General features: G+C 36.3%; 2 protein-coding genes across 16 annotated transcripts in view; both read left to right on the top strand.

Annotated features, from left to right (window-relative positions):
- The first annotated feature begins 1,629 nt into the window (after positions 1-1,629).
- Positions 1,630-4,114, top strand: fadd (Fas (tnfrsf6)-associated via death domain). The gene is made up of 3 exons (XM_088611277.1): positions 1,630-2,251; positions 3,158-3,446; positions 3,660-4,114. The coding sequence occupies exons 1-2, from the start codon at positions 1,951-1,953 to the stop codon at positions 3,439-3,441; spliced, it is 585 nt and encodes a 194-aa protein (XP_088467403.1). The 5' UTR covers positions 1,630-1,950; the 3' UTR covers positions 3,442-3,446; positions 3,660-4,114.
- Positions 4,115-13,787: 9,673 nt separating this feature from the next.
- ppfia1 (PTPRF interacting protein alpha 1) overlaps positions 13,788-16,306 on the top strand; it is a 42,597-nt gene continuing 40,078 nt past the window's right edge. For 11 of the 15 annotated variants that reach the window (XM_088610927.1, XM_088610931.1, XM_088610921.1 and 8 more), the window contains exon 1: positions 13,789-14,717. The gene's annotated coding sequence lies outside the window, so the exon portion shown is untranslated. Of the gene's footprint in view, positions 14,718-16,306 lie in introns of all 15 variants that reach the window. The other 4 variants (XM_088610935.1, XM_088610932.1, XM_088610933.1 and 1 more) reach the window with 2 other exon arrangements.

Here is a 16,306-nt window from a genome sequence, read left to right as displayed (position 1 = left end):
ATTTAGCTAATAATTGGCTATTATCTCAGTTAAAATATTGTCCCTACAAACTTTTCAAGCATGCCATTGCAAATAACAGCATGAAAATTACTGACTGACTTTTCTAATTGAGGAAATAGTTCTTGCACTATTGTATTTTATTTGAGTCAAGCCACAAACCATTTCTCCCTCCTTTTCTCTCAATTCATAGTGCTGCTAAATTGCAGAAAGGAATATTCCTTTCAAGGGTGTGAAGAAAGTTTGGACAAAGCCTGGAGTCTTGCAAAACCGATTTTTGAAAATACAATCTTGACACGGGACAGATAAATTATGACTAAAGTTCAGGAAATAAAGTGAGAGAAAAGCTTGGGAAATGTAAATAGAGCAAGGAATATTCCATTTCAGAGCACTGTGTTTTCTCACCTTGATAAGCACTTAAGCACAAAGAAAGACAGCACTGCCAAATGAATGCAAGTTCTCACTGTTAGTGAGAACTACTTTAACAGGACCAGAATCGTGTTGTTTTCAACGGGATAAAGAAATTCATCATTTTTATTTAGTCTACCTTTACAGGTTGTGTATCTTACTGGAATATCAGACTAAACTCAACCTGGTTTTAGAAAGTGGCAGTGCGTCTGATGCAGGCTCTAACACCGCAACGGCATTTTACTGAAGAGATGCAGTTGATTTTCTTAAGTACTGTTTTCAAGTATGCCTTGTAAAATTATAGCAGATTTGCACCTGACCTACTCTGTGTCTTTGTTTATTGCAAATATTTGTATTTTAAAAAAAATAAAAGCCTCTCCTTTAACGTGCAGTGCATTAAATACCAATGTGTTAAATAAAGACAATTCTGGCTACCCATGTTTCCAGAAGTACGAATAGAATTGGTTCAGAAAACATAAAGGTCACAGCAAGTTCTTGAAAAAACTAACTTTTAACATAACAACTAAAATATCCTTTAACCTTTTGCACTTTTAATTTTATTTTATACAACATAATGTTTATTAGGAATCACTGAACTCTTCCTTTTTCTTTCCTCGCTCCCTCAATAACTAAAACCATATGGGACACTTTGTCACATTTTAAAATATATCGGAAAAAACAATAATAAACTTCATATTAAAACCTCTGGACTTTAACGGTGTTTTAGAGTTTTCATAAGATTGTTTTCAGTTCAACAATGTGTATCATGTTTGTATACATAACTAAATCGTTATGCAATTTTAGTATTACACGCATGTTCGGGAATCGCAATCAAATATGTTTAATTCCACCAGAAACCCGAATGCATCCGAAAATTATTGTGCGGACTCGTTTTACTATGCACCAGAATATATTGTCTATTGTTACGTGGTTAACCTCTCTAGTTGGAAGAGAAGCTCTATCGCCATCTATTGGTGATAGTTTGACTATCAAGTAATGGGACGAGGCAACATTAATCCTTAATGTAATTTCTTAATAAAAAGATTAATATTATTTTCAGATAAAGGACTTTTAATGACTGCGTGTAGACAGAAAGAATCCTTTTCAAAATACAGTATTTGTAGATAGGTCATGTGGCGTCTGATTTTGAATGCCGTTTGAATGCCACACCAGTAGTTGGCGCTGTTTCCTGGCAAGAACATTTTTTTCCCAAAAGGAACTGCTTAGTCAGGAAGTAAACGTAATTTTGAGATGAAGTTAAAGTTGGTATGTTTAATTTAATATTTATTTTTTTGCAGATTTTATTAGGGCGTTCTATTGGTAATGTACGCAAATTATGTGCTTTTTTAAATATTAAGTGCACAGTCTTGATAAATGTAAAACAATTCGAAAGTGAAAGTAATGGTAGGGGCGCAGCATTAGTTACAAAGCGAAGTCTTGGTGTGTGGTTTCTGCCCTCATTTATTTGTATTGACAGACTTTTTTCTTGGTCAAAAATAATTCCGGATTGAGTGCTGAAAACCGGCTGACCCTTCGAAGACTAAGATGAGCGGGTTTTTAGATGTACTATATCAGATTTCCCAACGTCTGAGTAAAGATAACTTGAACTCTCTCAAGTTTCTCTGCGTGGAAGATATAAAAAAGAAGAAGCTTGAGCAGATCCACCAGGGCACGGAGCTGTTTCAGTGTCTAATCGAAATGAACAAGATTGGACCCGACAGCACGGAATTCCTCCATTATCTCCTCGGACATATTGACAGGCAAGACCTCATAGAGTTACTGCAGAAGTTTGAAAGAGATGGACGCGCCGGACTAAACGACAATCAGCCCGATGTGAAAGAGAGAGGTAAGTTTCAGTAAAACACGAGTTTAAAGCAGTAGATACATCACTCGTCTTGTTGTGACATCTTTGCTTGCAGCTCACATTTGTACCTCACGTCTAAAGATGCAGACACTTGTGAGGTTAGACACACATTCAACTTCTGGTCTTATGAGATTCTCTCTTACCTGACCAAATAATTTCCTTATTGAATATGACACCTTTTAGAACAGCTGTGAATACTGGAAAAGTGACCTTATCCACAGAGTATTGAATTGGAACGAGGGGTGTGTCTTTCGAAGTATAGATGAACTGGAAAACACCCATTAACATAAATGCTTCGTTTTCAATATGAGGAAGAAAAGACACGAGTAATTTCTTTACGAACACCTAACACTGGTAGGAGCTCTTTTGAATGAGTGAACCTTTGTTTTCTCTAAAGGAGTTTATCTTGCATATCAAGAGCCCATAAACGTATAGTATATAATAAAGAAATACAATACAACAACAGTTCAATACCATAACACATTATTTTAAAGGTGTATTAATAATATTCATTAGCTAGAGAGAATTCGAGTCCACTTTAGTACTGTAGGTATTTTGCTTGTGTGCACTATTAAAACGCTGGAGATACCTTTTGTTTTACAAAAAGAGATTGATGACATTTCATACTTAGTAAACCACTCTTCATCCTTTGTTTATGTACTGTAGTTGTGATACTTCAGTTCTTTGGTTTTGTTGATCTTTTACAATGTTTGTCATTTTTGGATATTCTGCCCCCAACACAGAATAGAATGAATATTTTCTCTTGAATCATGCCCATTTGCCAATAGTAAAGAGTGAATCTGGTTTCTAAACATTCCTCTAATTTTGCTGTTTCCTTGTCTGATAATACAGATGCGGTGTAGCTCAATTAGTAACTCTCTGTTCCAGAAAAGCTGGATGCTGCTTTTGGAGTCATTGTTGAAAACATGGGGAGAGACTGGAGGATGTTTGCCAGAAAGTTAGGCATTACTGATGCCAAACTGGACCACATTAGGGAAAAACACCCATTCAACATGGAGGAGCAGGTGAGAGAGGTTTTGAGAGTGTGGCAGAAGACCAAGGGAAAGGAAGCCAAGGTCATGGATTTGATAGAGAAACTTCGCGAGTGCAAGATGAACCTCACGGCTGACTTTGTAGAGAAAGAACTGGACTCAATGAAAAACTTCTGCTGAAAAAGGTGAAGTTTCCTTTTGGCTTTTGGAGCTCTTTGTTCCTGTTATACGTTTGTAACCAAATTAAACACGACATGATCAAAATGTCTATTTGAGGGCTTAACTGTAATGTTCATATTGGTGTACAATTCTCTGTAAATAAAAATTCAATACTCGAATGAAACCTCTGAAGAAGGCTCCACAGCTGAAACTTAGTGTTTGTTTTCTTTACCTTTCAGCATGGAATGAACCTTCACCTGTTCCTTTGCACCCTACGTATGCTGACGCCGATCCCTACTCAAATGTCTAAATTTGGTATTTATTTCTTTATCTCCTAAAGGTAACAAAATTTAGGTTTACACATCCTGGATCTGGTGATAAACAGGTTTCACAGGTTTACAGGAGTTTACAGGTATGGGGAATGCACACTCCAGGTGGTGCTGTTGTGCAGGATTCCCTTATTTTTTTCTGCACAGACCTTTCACTTTTTCAGTTTAACAGCAGAAAATGAAGAGAATAAGAATGGTTGGACTGGTGCTCTATTGCCTCATTCTCCATGTGTCTTCAGCCGATTCTTCTAAATGTGGAACATAGCATTGAACTGTTTCCATTTCCAAAAGCAATATTATGTTTTTTTTTAACAATACATTCATTTTAATTTCTGTGATGAAAATAAAATAATCATGCACTTTGAGTATGTTTTATAAATGTTTTTTTTTCTTACTGTTTGAGAGTCTAAAGCAACCAGACCTGGAAGATTTAATGTTTTTTACTTTGGCTGAAAGTATTCCCACATGTAGAGATCCAGGTAATATTGTAAATTGTGTTCCCGTTACATGTGTCTACAGTATATATAATCTTATTCATTTTATTAATTAGCGTTTAAACAGTTTTTAAAACATAATTTGATACCCTAACTGTATGGTTAGGGTAAGGATCTGTTCATCTGCAACAGAGTTTGGTAATTATCCCATTGATGTCACTTTAGTGATACTTTATTATATTCAATCTACAGTATATAATCCATATTTATAAATGGCATTTGCAATCAATAATCTAAAGTGTAACAGGATTAAAGTGAATTTCCCTGTGCTCCTCCAGCAAGCAGCTAGCTATAAGGAATATTGTACATTTTGTAAAATGGATAACATAAGTAAACTTTAAATTTTCATTGCAACAGAGTCCTGTTAAATTAGTACTGAAAAAGAGGTTGATGCTTTATTTAAAATTGATTTTCAGGCAAACAGAACAAACAGATGGTTAGGTCTGCCAGATCTTCAGTCATCACTTATAGACTGCCGTGAACTGATCAACTGTAATTACCGTACAAATATTGTGGTAATGTATAAATATCAACAAGATATCAAAAATGTGAATTATTTCATCGTGCTCTGGTTTCTGAGTTAGTGTTTTCAAATTAGACCTTAATTATACACCTCTGTATTCCACATCTCTAGAATTCAAATGAGGACATGAAGTTCAGTTTCACATTTTAGCTGCAGACTGAACAGGATGTCAAGATTAGTAATGGAGGAGCAAGAAAGGGCTGTAGGACTGCTGAGTGCCAGACTGTCACCATGTGAGGTTTCAAAGAGGATTACAAGCAGCTCCACACAACTGTTTCACAATGAGGCTTGACAACAGCCTTTAAAACACTGGGTATACAGTATCTTCCTACGCCAAGAGGAGGAGTTGAGAGAGGGAGGGAGGGTGGTTGTTAAAAGGTGGATATCCTATCACAGGACAGCTGCACATCATTAGTGGATGTGATAATGGATAGGCCTGCGTTAGTGACGTTATCAGTGGGGTTATAGAATCATTCTACAGACCCCTCAGTTCTCTGCACCTTCAGTCACATTGCTGTGACTGAGTGTGTTTCCAGTCCATCGGTTTTCTTAAACAACTTCTTAAACTGCTTTTGTGAATATAGGATAGGATTACCCCAGACTCAAACACTTCTTTGATCAGTGAGGTAGAGCATTTTATGTTCTGAAATGGAGAAAACACACTTTTAAAAATAACACAGAAGCACAAGTAACTAATTTTAGATCAGAAATTAAGCAAATCAATTTAATGCTTTAGCTGTTACAAATTATCCTGTCTTAAAATAATGATGTGTTTATATTGGACAAATATTATTTTCACTTAAACACAAAGTTCAAGTTAATATTATTGTTTGTGGGAAGCATATAAAAGTAATGTTTAACTATTGCTAACTTAATTTTAATAAATTAAAATTGAATAGATTACCTTACCACATTTAATTAAAATACAGAAATAAAAAAAAAGATTTCTGTATTTTACAGGACTGCTTTTGCTTGAGGCAATTTTGAACATGTTTAATTATTAATTGATTTATCCATTCAGTGTTATGTACCTTGTAACCTGTAGCCTAAGTAATTCCATTTTATGTCTTAGTTGTAAAAATTGCAATTAATTCTTCACCAAAAAGTTAATTATTGTGGATATCTTTCAACCCCTGTATAGACTATTAAAAGCTCACAGCAAAAAAAATCTGAAATTAGTAAGGCATCACCACACAAATATACTGTTTGAATATTCCCTAACCCCCCAAAAATCCACTAAATCGCACCCCCCTTTTCCTGCAAGACAGGAACCCAGATGATCGCTCCAAGCTGTAAAAACATATTTTAACAGCTCAATAGACCTAACATAAACAGAAAATTTGAGGTACTGCAGTCTTTTTCTACACCACCATTGCAAGGTATTCGCCTAGAGAAAGACTAAGGCTATGTTTATACTGGTGACATATACAATATATACCTAACTTGGACAGACTGAAGTAAGCAAGCTAAAGGCAGTGCCATTTAAGTAAAGAATGCACTAGATTTAGAAACAGCTTGGCAACTGGACAAAACAAAACAAAGAAGTCAGGAGGTTTGAGTGACATTATGACAAGTTAAAATAAAGCATAGAGATTTTGGTATAAAAAAATAATATGGTAACTGAAGATATAACGTATATACAAGATGTATATATACGCATGCATATTGTTCCTATATTGAAACATATCTTATTCTTGACTTGATCAATTATTTAAGTACTAAATCCAGTAACCTTTTAAACAAAAAAGCAAATCAAATGTACTTTAAAGTGTACTTTATAGGTTTAAAAGAAGCATTTTAGTATGTGAGTACAAACATTTAATATTTTATGGATTATTACTGTATGTAAGATCAATGTTCTTTTCGCAAGTGAAATAGCTGTCATTTTTTGTATTATTCACATAAGGGGCTTATCTATTCTTGAAGGATAACACCACAAGAAGTCAGCTTAGTCTGAAGTAATTATTGGTTGCACAGTAATGTTATTTGCAGTCAGTTCAGTAACTTGTTTACTGTCAGTGATAACACTGTGCATTTAACCTTAAATGAGTGAGTCATACTTGACTGGAAACCATCTTAATGAAGCTAAGAAGTCACTGCTATTGTATATTAAGTTATGCAGTTAAGGACAACTTACTGTAATTATGAAATACAGTATGATTTCTTGAAACACTGTACATTTAGAGAGGTATTTTATTACTATTCATTCTATCCTAAGTTCCACATAAAGTCTAACTGTTTAATGTTCTTTAATGCATAGAAAGAAAAAGCTTATTAGCACTGCTAACTTTAAATGTTACAGCTTTTTATAACAGACTGCCTGTCACTCAAATTGGAAATAACAATCTATAACAAAACAGTGTTTTTGCAGGGCAGTTATGTATCAGTGATCACTTTCCTTCATGCTGGAAATGATTACATACAGTAAATGTTTCTCAGTTTCCAAGAGTCTGCCCAGCAGAGTAATTCACTATGATGTGAACAGATAAAATGCTAGAAACTCAAATAAGAAAACTCTATGTAAAAATTAAGAAAGGTAAACTTCATTACCTTTACAGAACAACAAATAAAATTCTGGCAGCCGCAAATAAGATTAAAAGTAGTCTAAAAAACGAACCATGTAATGGTCCCTTTAGGATAAATAATGGTTCTCATCTCTCATCCTAAAAAGATCCCTTTTTTCTTCTCATTTTCATTCACAGAGAACCATCGCTTTTAGATCTTATTTAAAATGTAATTCCTATGGCTAAGGATCTGCGCCTGTGGCTAGAAGGTTGCCGGTTCAAATCCCGCAGCCGGCAGAGGAATCCTACTCTGTTGGGCTCCTGAGCAAGGCCCTTAACTCCAACTGCTCCAGGGGCGCCGTGCAATGGCAGACCCTGCGCTCTGACCCCAGGCTCTCTCCCTGTCTGTGTGTCTGTGTGTCTCATGGAGAGCAAGCTGGGGTATGCGATAAGATAATTCCTAATGCAAGAAATTGTAAAGGGTTAATAAAGTGGTGATATATATATATATCCAAGTCTTCTCTTATTTTTGTCATCAGGAGATGCTGGAGTCCTGTCTTGACAAACTTTGAAGCAAATTAAAATTCAATACAATAACCTTCTTTTGTGCTATTTATAAGCTTAAGCCATCTTCCAGAAGAGCTTGGGACCTCCCTGCATTTTAGTCCTGCCCACATAACTTCCATGTAATTGTGTTGTGATTGTTATTCTTATAAATTCATTGTGCTTTACTGGAATAAATTGAAGTATTTGTAGTACATCACACCAAGTTGTAAAAAGATGTTGACATTTGTGAAGTCAATGCATCTTATCTAGCATTATTTTAATCAAAGCATCATTTATGGATAGTTGGCTGTGTTGAAACACTATATTCCACAAATTCAGAGCTTTAGGGAAGATACATTTTCTGCAGATTTTAACAGAACAATGCTGCTCTTCCACGGTGTAGCTCAGTGTGGTAATACTGTCCTGAAAGCTCTGTCTCTGCACTTGAGTCAGCAGAAGGAAGTGGTTGGTGGCACAAGTTAATTCTTCAGTTGGAAATTAGTTGGTAAATGTGGGAGATAATCCACTAATCATGCTGCTAATAAATGGTCACTTTGACCAAATCTGTTCTTCTCTAGTATGGTTACTGTGTCACAAATCTCATTTCTGATAATGTCATTGTTCACATTTCTTCATTTTAAAGAAGGCTCACTTTCCATATCTGAAGTTGCCAGTGAATCAATGTGTTCCTTCATTTTGTGTTCAATTTTGCACTGTTTATTACAGTACTCCCTGCAGCTGTGTCAATGCCACGCTTCTGTAAGAAGTTATACAATATGTCAACTTTGGGTATGAATAATAAGGCAAAAAAATCAAATTAATGCAGGAAATCAGGGTCATCCAAGTGTTTGGATAGACCATATGCTTCACTGACTGTTTTTCTGTCCAAGCCAGATTGCTCTCAACATTTTTCCATGCATTCCCTTAGGGCATCTAAATTCTCCCAAACAGCACTGTCAGTTCTGCCTTTAAAGTTTCAGTGTGTCCTGCTGGGCCTTGGAATTAATTTGCTGGTTGTTTCAGCAAGAACAGAATATTTTTTTCTGGAACAGAGAAAAAAGTAGCAAAAGCCAAAAGATCAGGAAAATGAGCTTTCCTTTTCCATGTTCATCATTGCTGCTGTTTCAAGATCAGTGAACAAAACATATGTGGGGATATGTTTTGTACCTAATGAATAGATTAGGTACTGGGGAATGTAGATTTTGTACCTAATGAATATTTCCACTTGTTATGGCAGCAGTATTGAACAATCAATTTGCTTCACACTTTCAGCGCTTGTAGCATAGGCATTAGTGCAGTGGACAGATGTACAGTGTATTTGTCATTATATAAAAAGTCTAAAAATCACAGTATTGTCGCTATCTTGGCCTTGGAGGAAATGTCTATTGTCTCCCGAAAAGCAAAAATAATGCTTTAGAGATGCTCCTTAACAATTTCCTGCCTACACACTTGAAACATACAACCTAAATGTCAATTCAAGGCTTAAGATGCTCCTTTAAAATAATTAGAGCTTTTAAATGATGTTGTCATTTTAATTAGGAGTCTCCATCGCACTTTGTTTTGAAAATATCCCAGAACACCCCCAGTGGTCTCTTATGTTCATTGTGTAGAAACAGTCCTTCGCCCAGACCAAGTTGTCCTGCTGGTTATATTGTGTTTAATACTGTTACCCTTGCAGCATCGCACACTGGTATAGGTGATACACACTCTCTTTGGTGTCAAATCCTGAGGAACCGCCTTCACTGGGATATGTCAAATGTGATGCTTTCCATAAACTTGCAGAAGGCAGCATTGCACTTTGTCAACCAAAAGAAGCACATATTCGTCCTGGTAAGGTCTGGCAATATCTGTGAATTATGGCATGAAGCAGGAATAGTAGAAATGAAATCCAGACCCAACTACCCAAAAGCAAATGACTGTCCCCACCTAATCAGTTTGTACCTGCAGATTCCTTCTTTCTCTCCAGAGTTAAGATACAGGAGTTGTAATAATAGAAGCCAAAGAAGTCTTCGTAACCCTTCTAATTTAGTCTTGTCTTTAATTGCAATTTCTTTTAGGATTGCTTCAACTCAAGAAGCAATTGAGTGTACTATTTTCTAGCTATTTATACAGAATGTTTTACGATTCCTGAAGAGCTTGGAATCCCCTACACTTTGGTCCTGCCCACATGCCTAAACAAGGTGGATCTTTACCCATTTAATTCTATGGAACTCAATGTATAACAACATAACTTACATAAATAACCACAACTTCTAAAACCAAAGAAAGATAAATGTAATTGCACCAAACCATATTCAATTGATTCCAGGCTAAATTCTGCTTTAGTCAGACTTCTGGAATGAGTGAAATTCCATGCATTCTTTACATTCTTTACTGGTACCTGTAAAAACACATCAGTCTGCTTCTAACTGTGATTTTCAAATAGCAGTGGATGTCAGGGGTGATAAAGGGATGCATTGACAAATACTCTAGATTGGAATTTGTGGAGGAGCCAAGTTCACTGCTGTTATACACACAGTACGTAGAAATATATGCAGGGACTACTATATTTACATATAATTAACATCTTTGTGCTGTGTATTAGTAATAATTGTTGAAGTTATCATTTTCTTTTTAAATAATGCATCAATGCAAATGATCAAATACTAAAGAAAGCCTTCAGCATAAATTTGTTTAAAAATTTCCATGTATTACCATGCATGCTTTTTATTAAAAAAGTAATAATGGTGAAAAACATACACATGTTGGAACGTAGAGTATGTAGCTAATGGAGTGAAATACCAATCTTTTGTGGCTGTTTTAACGCAATGCCCTCTTTTTCTGTGTCTATATCAGAATGTATAAAATGCTGGAAAACCTGTAACAGATTTATGTCTGATCAGGCTTATTCACCATATCCACTGGGAGGTTTCTAATGGCAAGTGTCCAGCTGGTGAATTAGATGCACACTATTAATAATCACAGGCAACACATCTGCTGAGACAGTGCCATCCTTGTCTCCCCAACTAACTGAGTAATGATAGAAGCTAAAATGCAATACGTGAAATATGCATGAGGCCTTTTGTTTTCCTTGACATTTTATTTTACTATATACTTGGGATCAAATAAATACAATGCTCTAAGTATAACATCAAACCATCCATCAGCCAATGAAAAAACAAAACAGCCCGTTCAAAGTATGCATTTCCCATGGTCCTGTATACTCAAGTACAGTTATGCGATCACTTGAAATATAGATGTTAAAATATCCAAGTTATGAGCGAAGTGACATAAACACTTTTTGAGGTGTACATACATATATATGTATAGATATTGTACATGATTGTGTATTGCATGTGCTGCACTTGTACATAAAAAATGTATATGAAGAATAATCAAATATATTTGTCAGATATACCACTTAATTGTATTTTTTCATGTGGAACTACAAGACATTATGCTATGAATTACAATGATAACAGCATCTTCCAAAAACATGAATACTGTACGATCTGAACTGTTGTTTGTACGTCATGTTAAACATAGATCAATTCCTAATATTTCCAGAATATTTTGAAAGTGAACTGCTTATCCTGTCTCATGCCAAAATGTAAAACCCTTGACATATCTTACACAGAGACTTTGTTTGGCAGTGAAGAGACTAGCCTGTATGATCATTGCCTGATCATTATCACCATAATGATAATGTTATTTTACTGTTTTTCCAGTGTATAGGTCTTATGGTAACATAGTTTTGTGCTTTGCACAACAAAAACTATGAAATAACTATGCTGTAAATGTTGGTCCTGTTCTTCCAGCATCTGCTGATGACAAACATGTTTGGCACCATACAAAAGTCAATATTGAGCTAAAAGTCAAGGCAATAATTGTGACTCCTTATTCTACACACAACATTTCATACTTTGCCATCTTTGCTTAACTCCTAAAATTTTTTTAACATTACTTTCGTGATCACAGCACAAATGCTAGTGATGAAAGGAGGGGGTGTTTGCATGCACAATATATAATTAAAAATTATGTAGCCGTGCTGAAAGTTGTATTACACATTGTGAGTGTTGCTTTCAGCACAATGAGCAGGATATGTATGATTGTGCTTCTGTGAAACAAAACCATGAGTCATCACAAGTCAAACTTAATGAAAGTTACTGTATTCCCAGAACATATACTAACTATAAAAAACAGAGAAAGTTACAGGCTGATTTAAGACATGGATAACCTGTGTGTGAGTTGTAAAATATGTTATTTCAAACAAAAAGATTTCTATGCAAATAATGCCACTGTTTTCCATTTTCAACTGTATATGATCACATCCACTACCAGCACATTTCAGCCAAGAGGAATGCACTTCATCCTCAGTAGAAGCCATAACTCTTTTGTTCAGACAGCAAGACCACAGAACAAAGGGTGTTTATTTATTTATCATGATCTTTGTCTCAAAAATGCTGGTCTTGTGTTTCAGTAAGTGGTGGGCTTTTGATATATGCACCATATGCTAAATAACATCTTCTATAAGGAAAGCCCCCTAGAAATATAAATTAAGCATCTATTTTTGCCTTACTGGTCTTCTTTACTAATAAAGAATGTGGGGGAACATTTTCGTTTGCTGTATTCTATTTGTTTTGTGCATCTTCTGTGACCAGTGCATTCCTTTTCATGCAGCAGCTGGTAGGTGTGAAAAAAGCAGTCTTCTTCTATTTATAAAGAGGAGGCAGAGAGAAGGGAGAGGGCATGGGGCACTCTGCTGTCCTGAAACGACAGAGTCAGGAGAAAATCGCAGAGTAAAGTCTGGTTAGAAAGCGCCAATCTTCTCCACTCCTTTCGGTTCGTCCATTTACTTGAATAAAACAAATGAATTATGGAATAGGGAGGGGACTGGAAGAAAACAATGAGTAAGAGCCCTTTGTGTGAGAACTAATTTTAATACTTTATTCTCATGTTTTAATGTTCTGAAGTCACAGCCTATATTTCGGGACATTTTTAATGAAGCACTTCCCAGAAATCCATGCACTCCCAGTTAAAAGCACAACTGAAGTCCCATCTTTCCCACAACTATACTGCAGTTATTGTCACTTTGTGGATGCACCAGAGGGCTTTAAGGCTGTTATATTATCCTGGTAAATTGGGAAAAGAAAGGAAAATAGAACACAACGAGGTGTGAAGAGCTTAATCTTTGACCTCCATCTATTCAGAAAGGATGTTCATGACTAATTACAGTAATTTAGAGTGATAGGTCCCTCAAGGCAGGGGGAAAGGCTGGGGTCAGTGAAATGACTAGGGGTGTCAATATGGTCAGGTAATGGTAAATTATTTAAATAATACAGGAAACAGTAGTATTAGTAATCTGAGTGCTTTATGGTATAAAGATTGATTTCTTTATAGTTTAATTTAATTGAAATACATATTGTTTCTTATTAAATAACTTCTGTCCATGTAAGTATATAACAGCTAAAAACACACCCCAGACAAAGCCATAAAATAAAGGCTTGCATTTTAAACTATTGATTGACATTTTCATCTTTTTCAACCCTTCCTGTCTTCAGTCTCATGTGGGCACATTTCTCTTTGACAAAGAAACGTCAGTATAGTCTTTAATTATTCACGCACGATGGTTGGAGGCTGGTACAGTATATGGAAAAATGTGGGCAGAATTTTAAAAAAGCTCTTTTAGCTCCGACCATACAGTACATCCCCAATGGCTACATGAATGTGAGACTGTGAGGCAGATTTTAGGAAGGAAATAAACATTTTAGTCGATTTTAGTAAGAAAATACGAAAAAAGGTTACAAACAAAATCAGGCCATTAGGCCCATCTAACTCAATTGGTTACTAATAGTCAATTGGGGGGCAGTTTACCTGACTTTACTTGATTTTGGAGGGGGTATTCCCGTATTTAATTCCGGGGATAACCTCAGAGGGCGCTGCAGTTTGGAAGTGGATACTTCCCAGCGCGCAGTGCACGTTGGGAACGTCACGCAGTGATTTATTGGAGAACAGGAAACTGGAGATAACGAGAGCCGAGGCTCCAGCACGGAAAGGGAGAGAAGTAGTTCTGACAGAAGAGGACGACCAAACCGGGGTTGAACCCTGTTACATTAACGGGCGCTGGATGACTTCGGCCTCGGGCATCCCGGAAACAAAGGAATCCGGGACATCTGTATTTCCGAACTGAGGATAAATTGGGATTTTTATCGACTAAGGAGTTTCAAGTATCCCCTCTGCTTCTCACTGCTCCTCGGATCCCTTGGAAAAGGAGTCTGCTTTTCTTCTGGGCTGGTGACGCGGCTGAAAGGAGAGACCCTCGACAACAGAGAAGCAGCGAAGAGGAAATACTGTACCAATTCGATGTTTTCTGTCCGGCGTCCTCCTAGCTGTTCGCGATGGCTCCCTGGTTAATAGAAGCTGGATTATAACGCGTTGCGGGCCCGATCGCTGGTTGCAGCTAAAGAAGATAAAAATTGCAGGATTGCCTTAGTTTACATCTGTTTTCCAGAAGCGTTTGATATTATTATCCCACTAACACCGTGGGTATTTGTAGGAGGTTATTATGATTGGCTGTGATCGTTATATTTTACCTTAATAAGGTAACTTAGTTGTTTTTTAGCGCTCGTAGTTCTTAAAATACATCATTAATTCAGGAAGTCACGGGAATCCAAGTCTCTTTCGCTCTTTCGGGCCTTTGGGATTTTCTTTTTTGCCATCTGGGTAGCTGTTTAATATTTTATTTTACGTCTTTGATGGATTTATTACTGTTGGATGGCTTGGAGGATACCTGATAGCACTTTAAATATTGTTTTTCGTTTTTTAAAAAGCTGCTAATAATAATCATAAAGGATTATATTAACAAGCTCATACAAGAGGGGAAAGTGGAATTGACAGAAGATATTTCCTCCTCTCTGGCAAGGTAAACAGTGTTCTTTGTGTATTTATAAATATGAAGGGAGACAGCGGTTTCTTAACCCCCTCGTTTTCTATTGAAAAGTGTTCCTTTGTTTTAGTTAAGCATCCGACTGTAACGCCTGCACACTTGCAACAACAGAGGGTTACTTTTTCTAAGTTTTTTTATTTATTTAAATTGTTTAGGAATTTGCAAACGCAGTGTCTGATGCAAGGTGAGTTAGCTTTCTTTATGTAAGGCTTCGAGATCACGCAGCTCCATTATCGTGCTGTACAAAGCCTTTAAATGAGCAGACACCTCTAACAGGGCAGTGGAAAACTTAATTGCTTGGTTACCTACTGGGCCTCTGGCTCGCGAATGGAACTAATCAATACACACACACAGTGCGTCACTGGCGCACAGTAAACACTGTTGAATAAGCGCTTTTCACAAAACTGTTACAGCTTTTCCTTCATTCTATTACTCCAGACGAACACATCTGCTCTGACAGGTAGCCGCCTCCGCTTATTTTTTATCATAAAGGGTGCAGAGCATCATTTTTAGACCGAATAATGTACCTAAATAAAAAGACCCTCTCCGCTTTTTTTAAACGAGTTTAATATACAGTAAAACTGGTTTCATTTGAATTCCATTTTTTACATTTAAATGTGTTTTCTATCACAATAAAGGCCAATACTTTATAAAAACGAAATTAGAATAGGAGAATTGGCAGCTTAGTTCTATCCAGCGTCTGCTGTACCAATACTGCACAGGAAGGATCTTGCTTGTTTTTCAGGGGGTTGGAATTCATAAACATTGAGTCCGCTAGAGCTGAAAATATTTCCCTGTGGTGACACATTGTGAGTTTATGAAGAGAAGACCAACGTGATTATTTAAATTCTGCCCTCAATTTATTTTCTTCCCAGAAGAAGAACCAAATATTTTAAGTCAGAGGGTTTTTTCCTGTTTATTACTCGGGTGTCCTTTCTGATGATTTATTTGTAAGACATAAACTTCATTTTGAGCAGCCGATAGACAGAAGTATGTATCTCTTTAAAGCGTGTGTCCTAAGTGAATGATCATGAATTATCCCAGTACATTAAGCTTGAAAGCCTGCATTGCTAAGTCACTCCAGGCATTCTTTATGCAGTCAGTAATGCATTTAAGATAATTTCCAGGACCACAGATCTTCCACATTATCAGTTTAAATGGATACAGCACTCTGTGTCAATGGAAAACTAAAAAATAACTTATTGATAACAGATATTGAAGTGCCTAAAAAGTATTGTCCAGATAGATTGCCCTTTTTAATTTTCCTCACAAATTGATTGACATTTATGGGTGTACTTTGTTCCTGTCTGTGTATCCTCAGACCTACCCGTTCAATAGCTAATAAGTAGATAATATTAACCTTTGCCCCACGCTGTGTATCTTTGTAATCAGAACACTGTTTTCTGAATAAAAACACCCATACTCCTTAGTTAAGTACAATTAAACTGCAAATTGTTGAAAGAGCTGCTATCATTAAACCAATAGAAGAATGTTGACATGCAAGTAAGTGGGATTGACTCTTGCGTAAGTGCTATGTTGTAAAGGGATATTATTCTGATTTCTAT

Source organism: Lepisosteus platostomus, chromosome 18, assembly GCF_059453375.1.
Source record: "Lepisosteus platostomus isolate fLepPlt1 chromosome 18, fLepPlt1.hap1, whole genome shotgun sequence".
Lineage (NCBI taxonomy): Eukaryota > Metazoa > Chordata > Actinopteri > Semionotiformes > Lepisosteidae > Lepisosteus > Lepisosteus platostomus.
The sequence above is the reverse complement of the archived record's forward strand: the minus strand, read 5'-3'. Positions and strand labels throughout refer to the sequence as shown.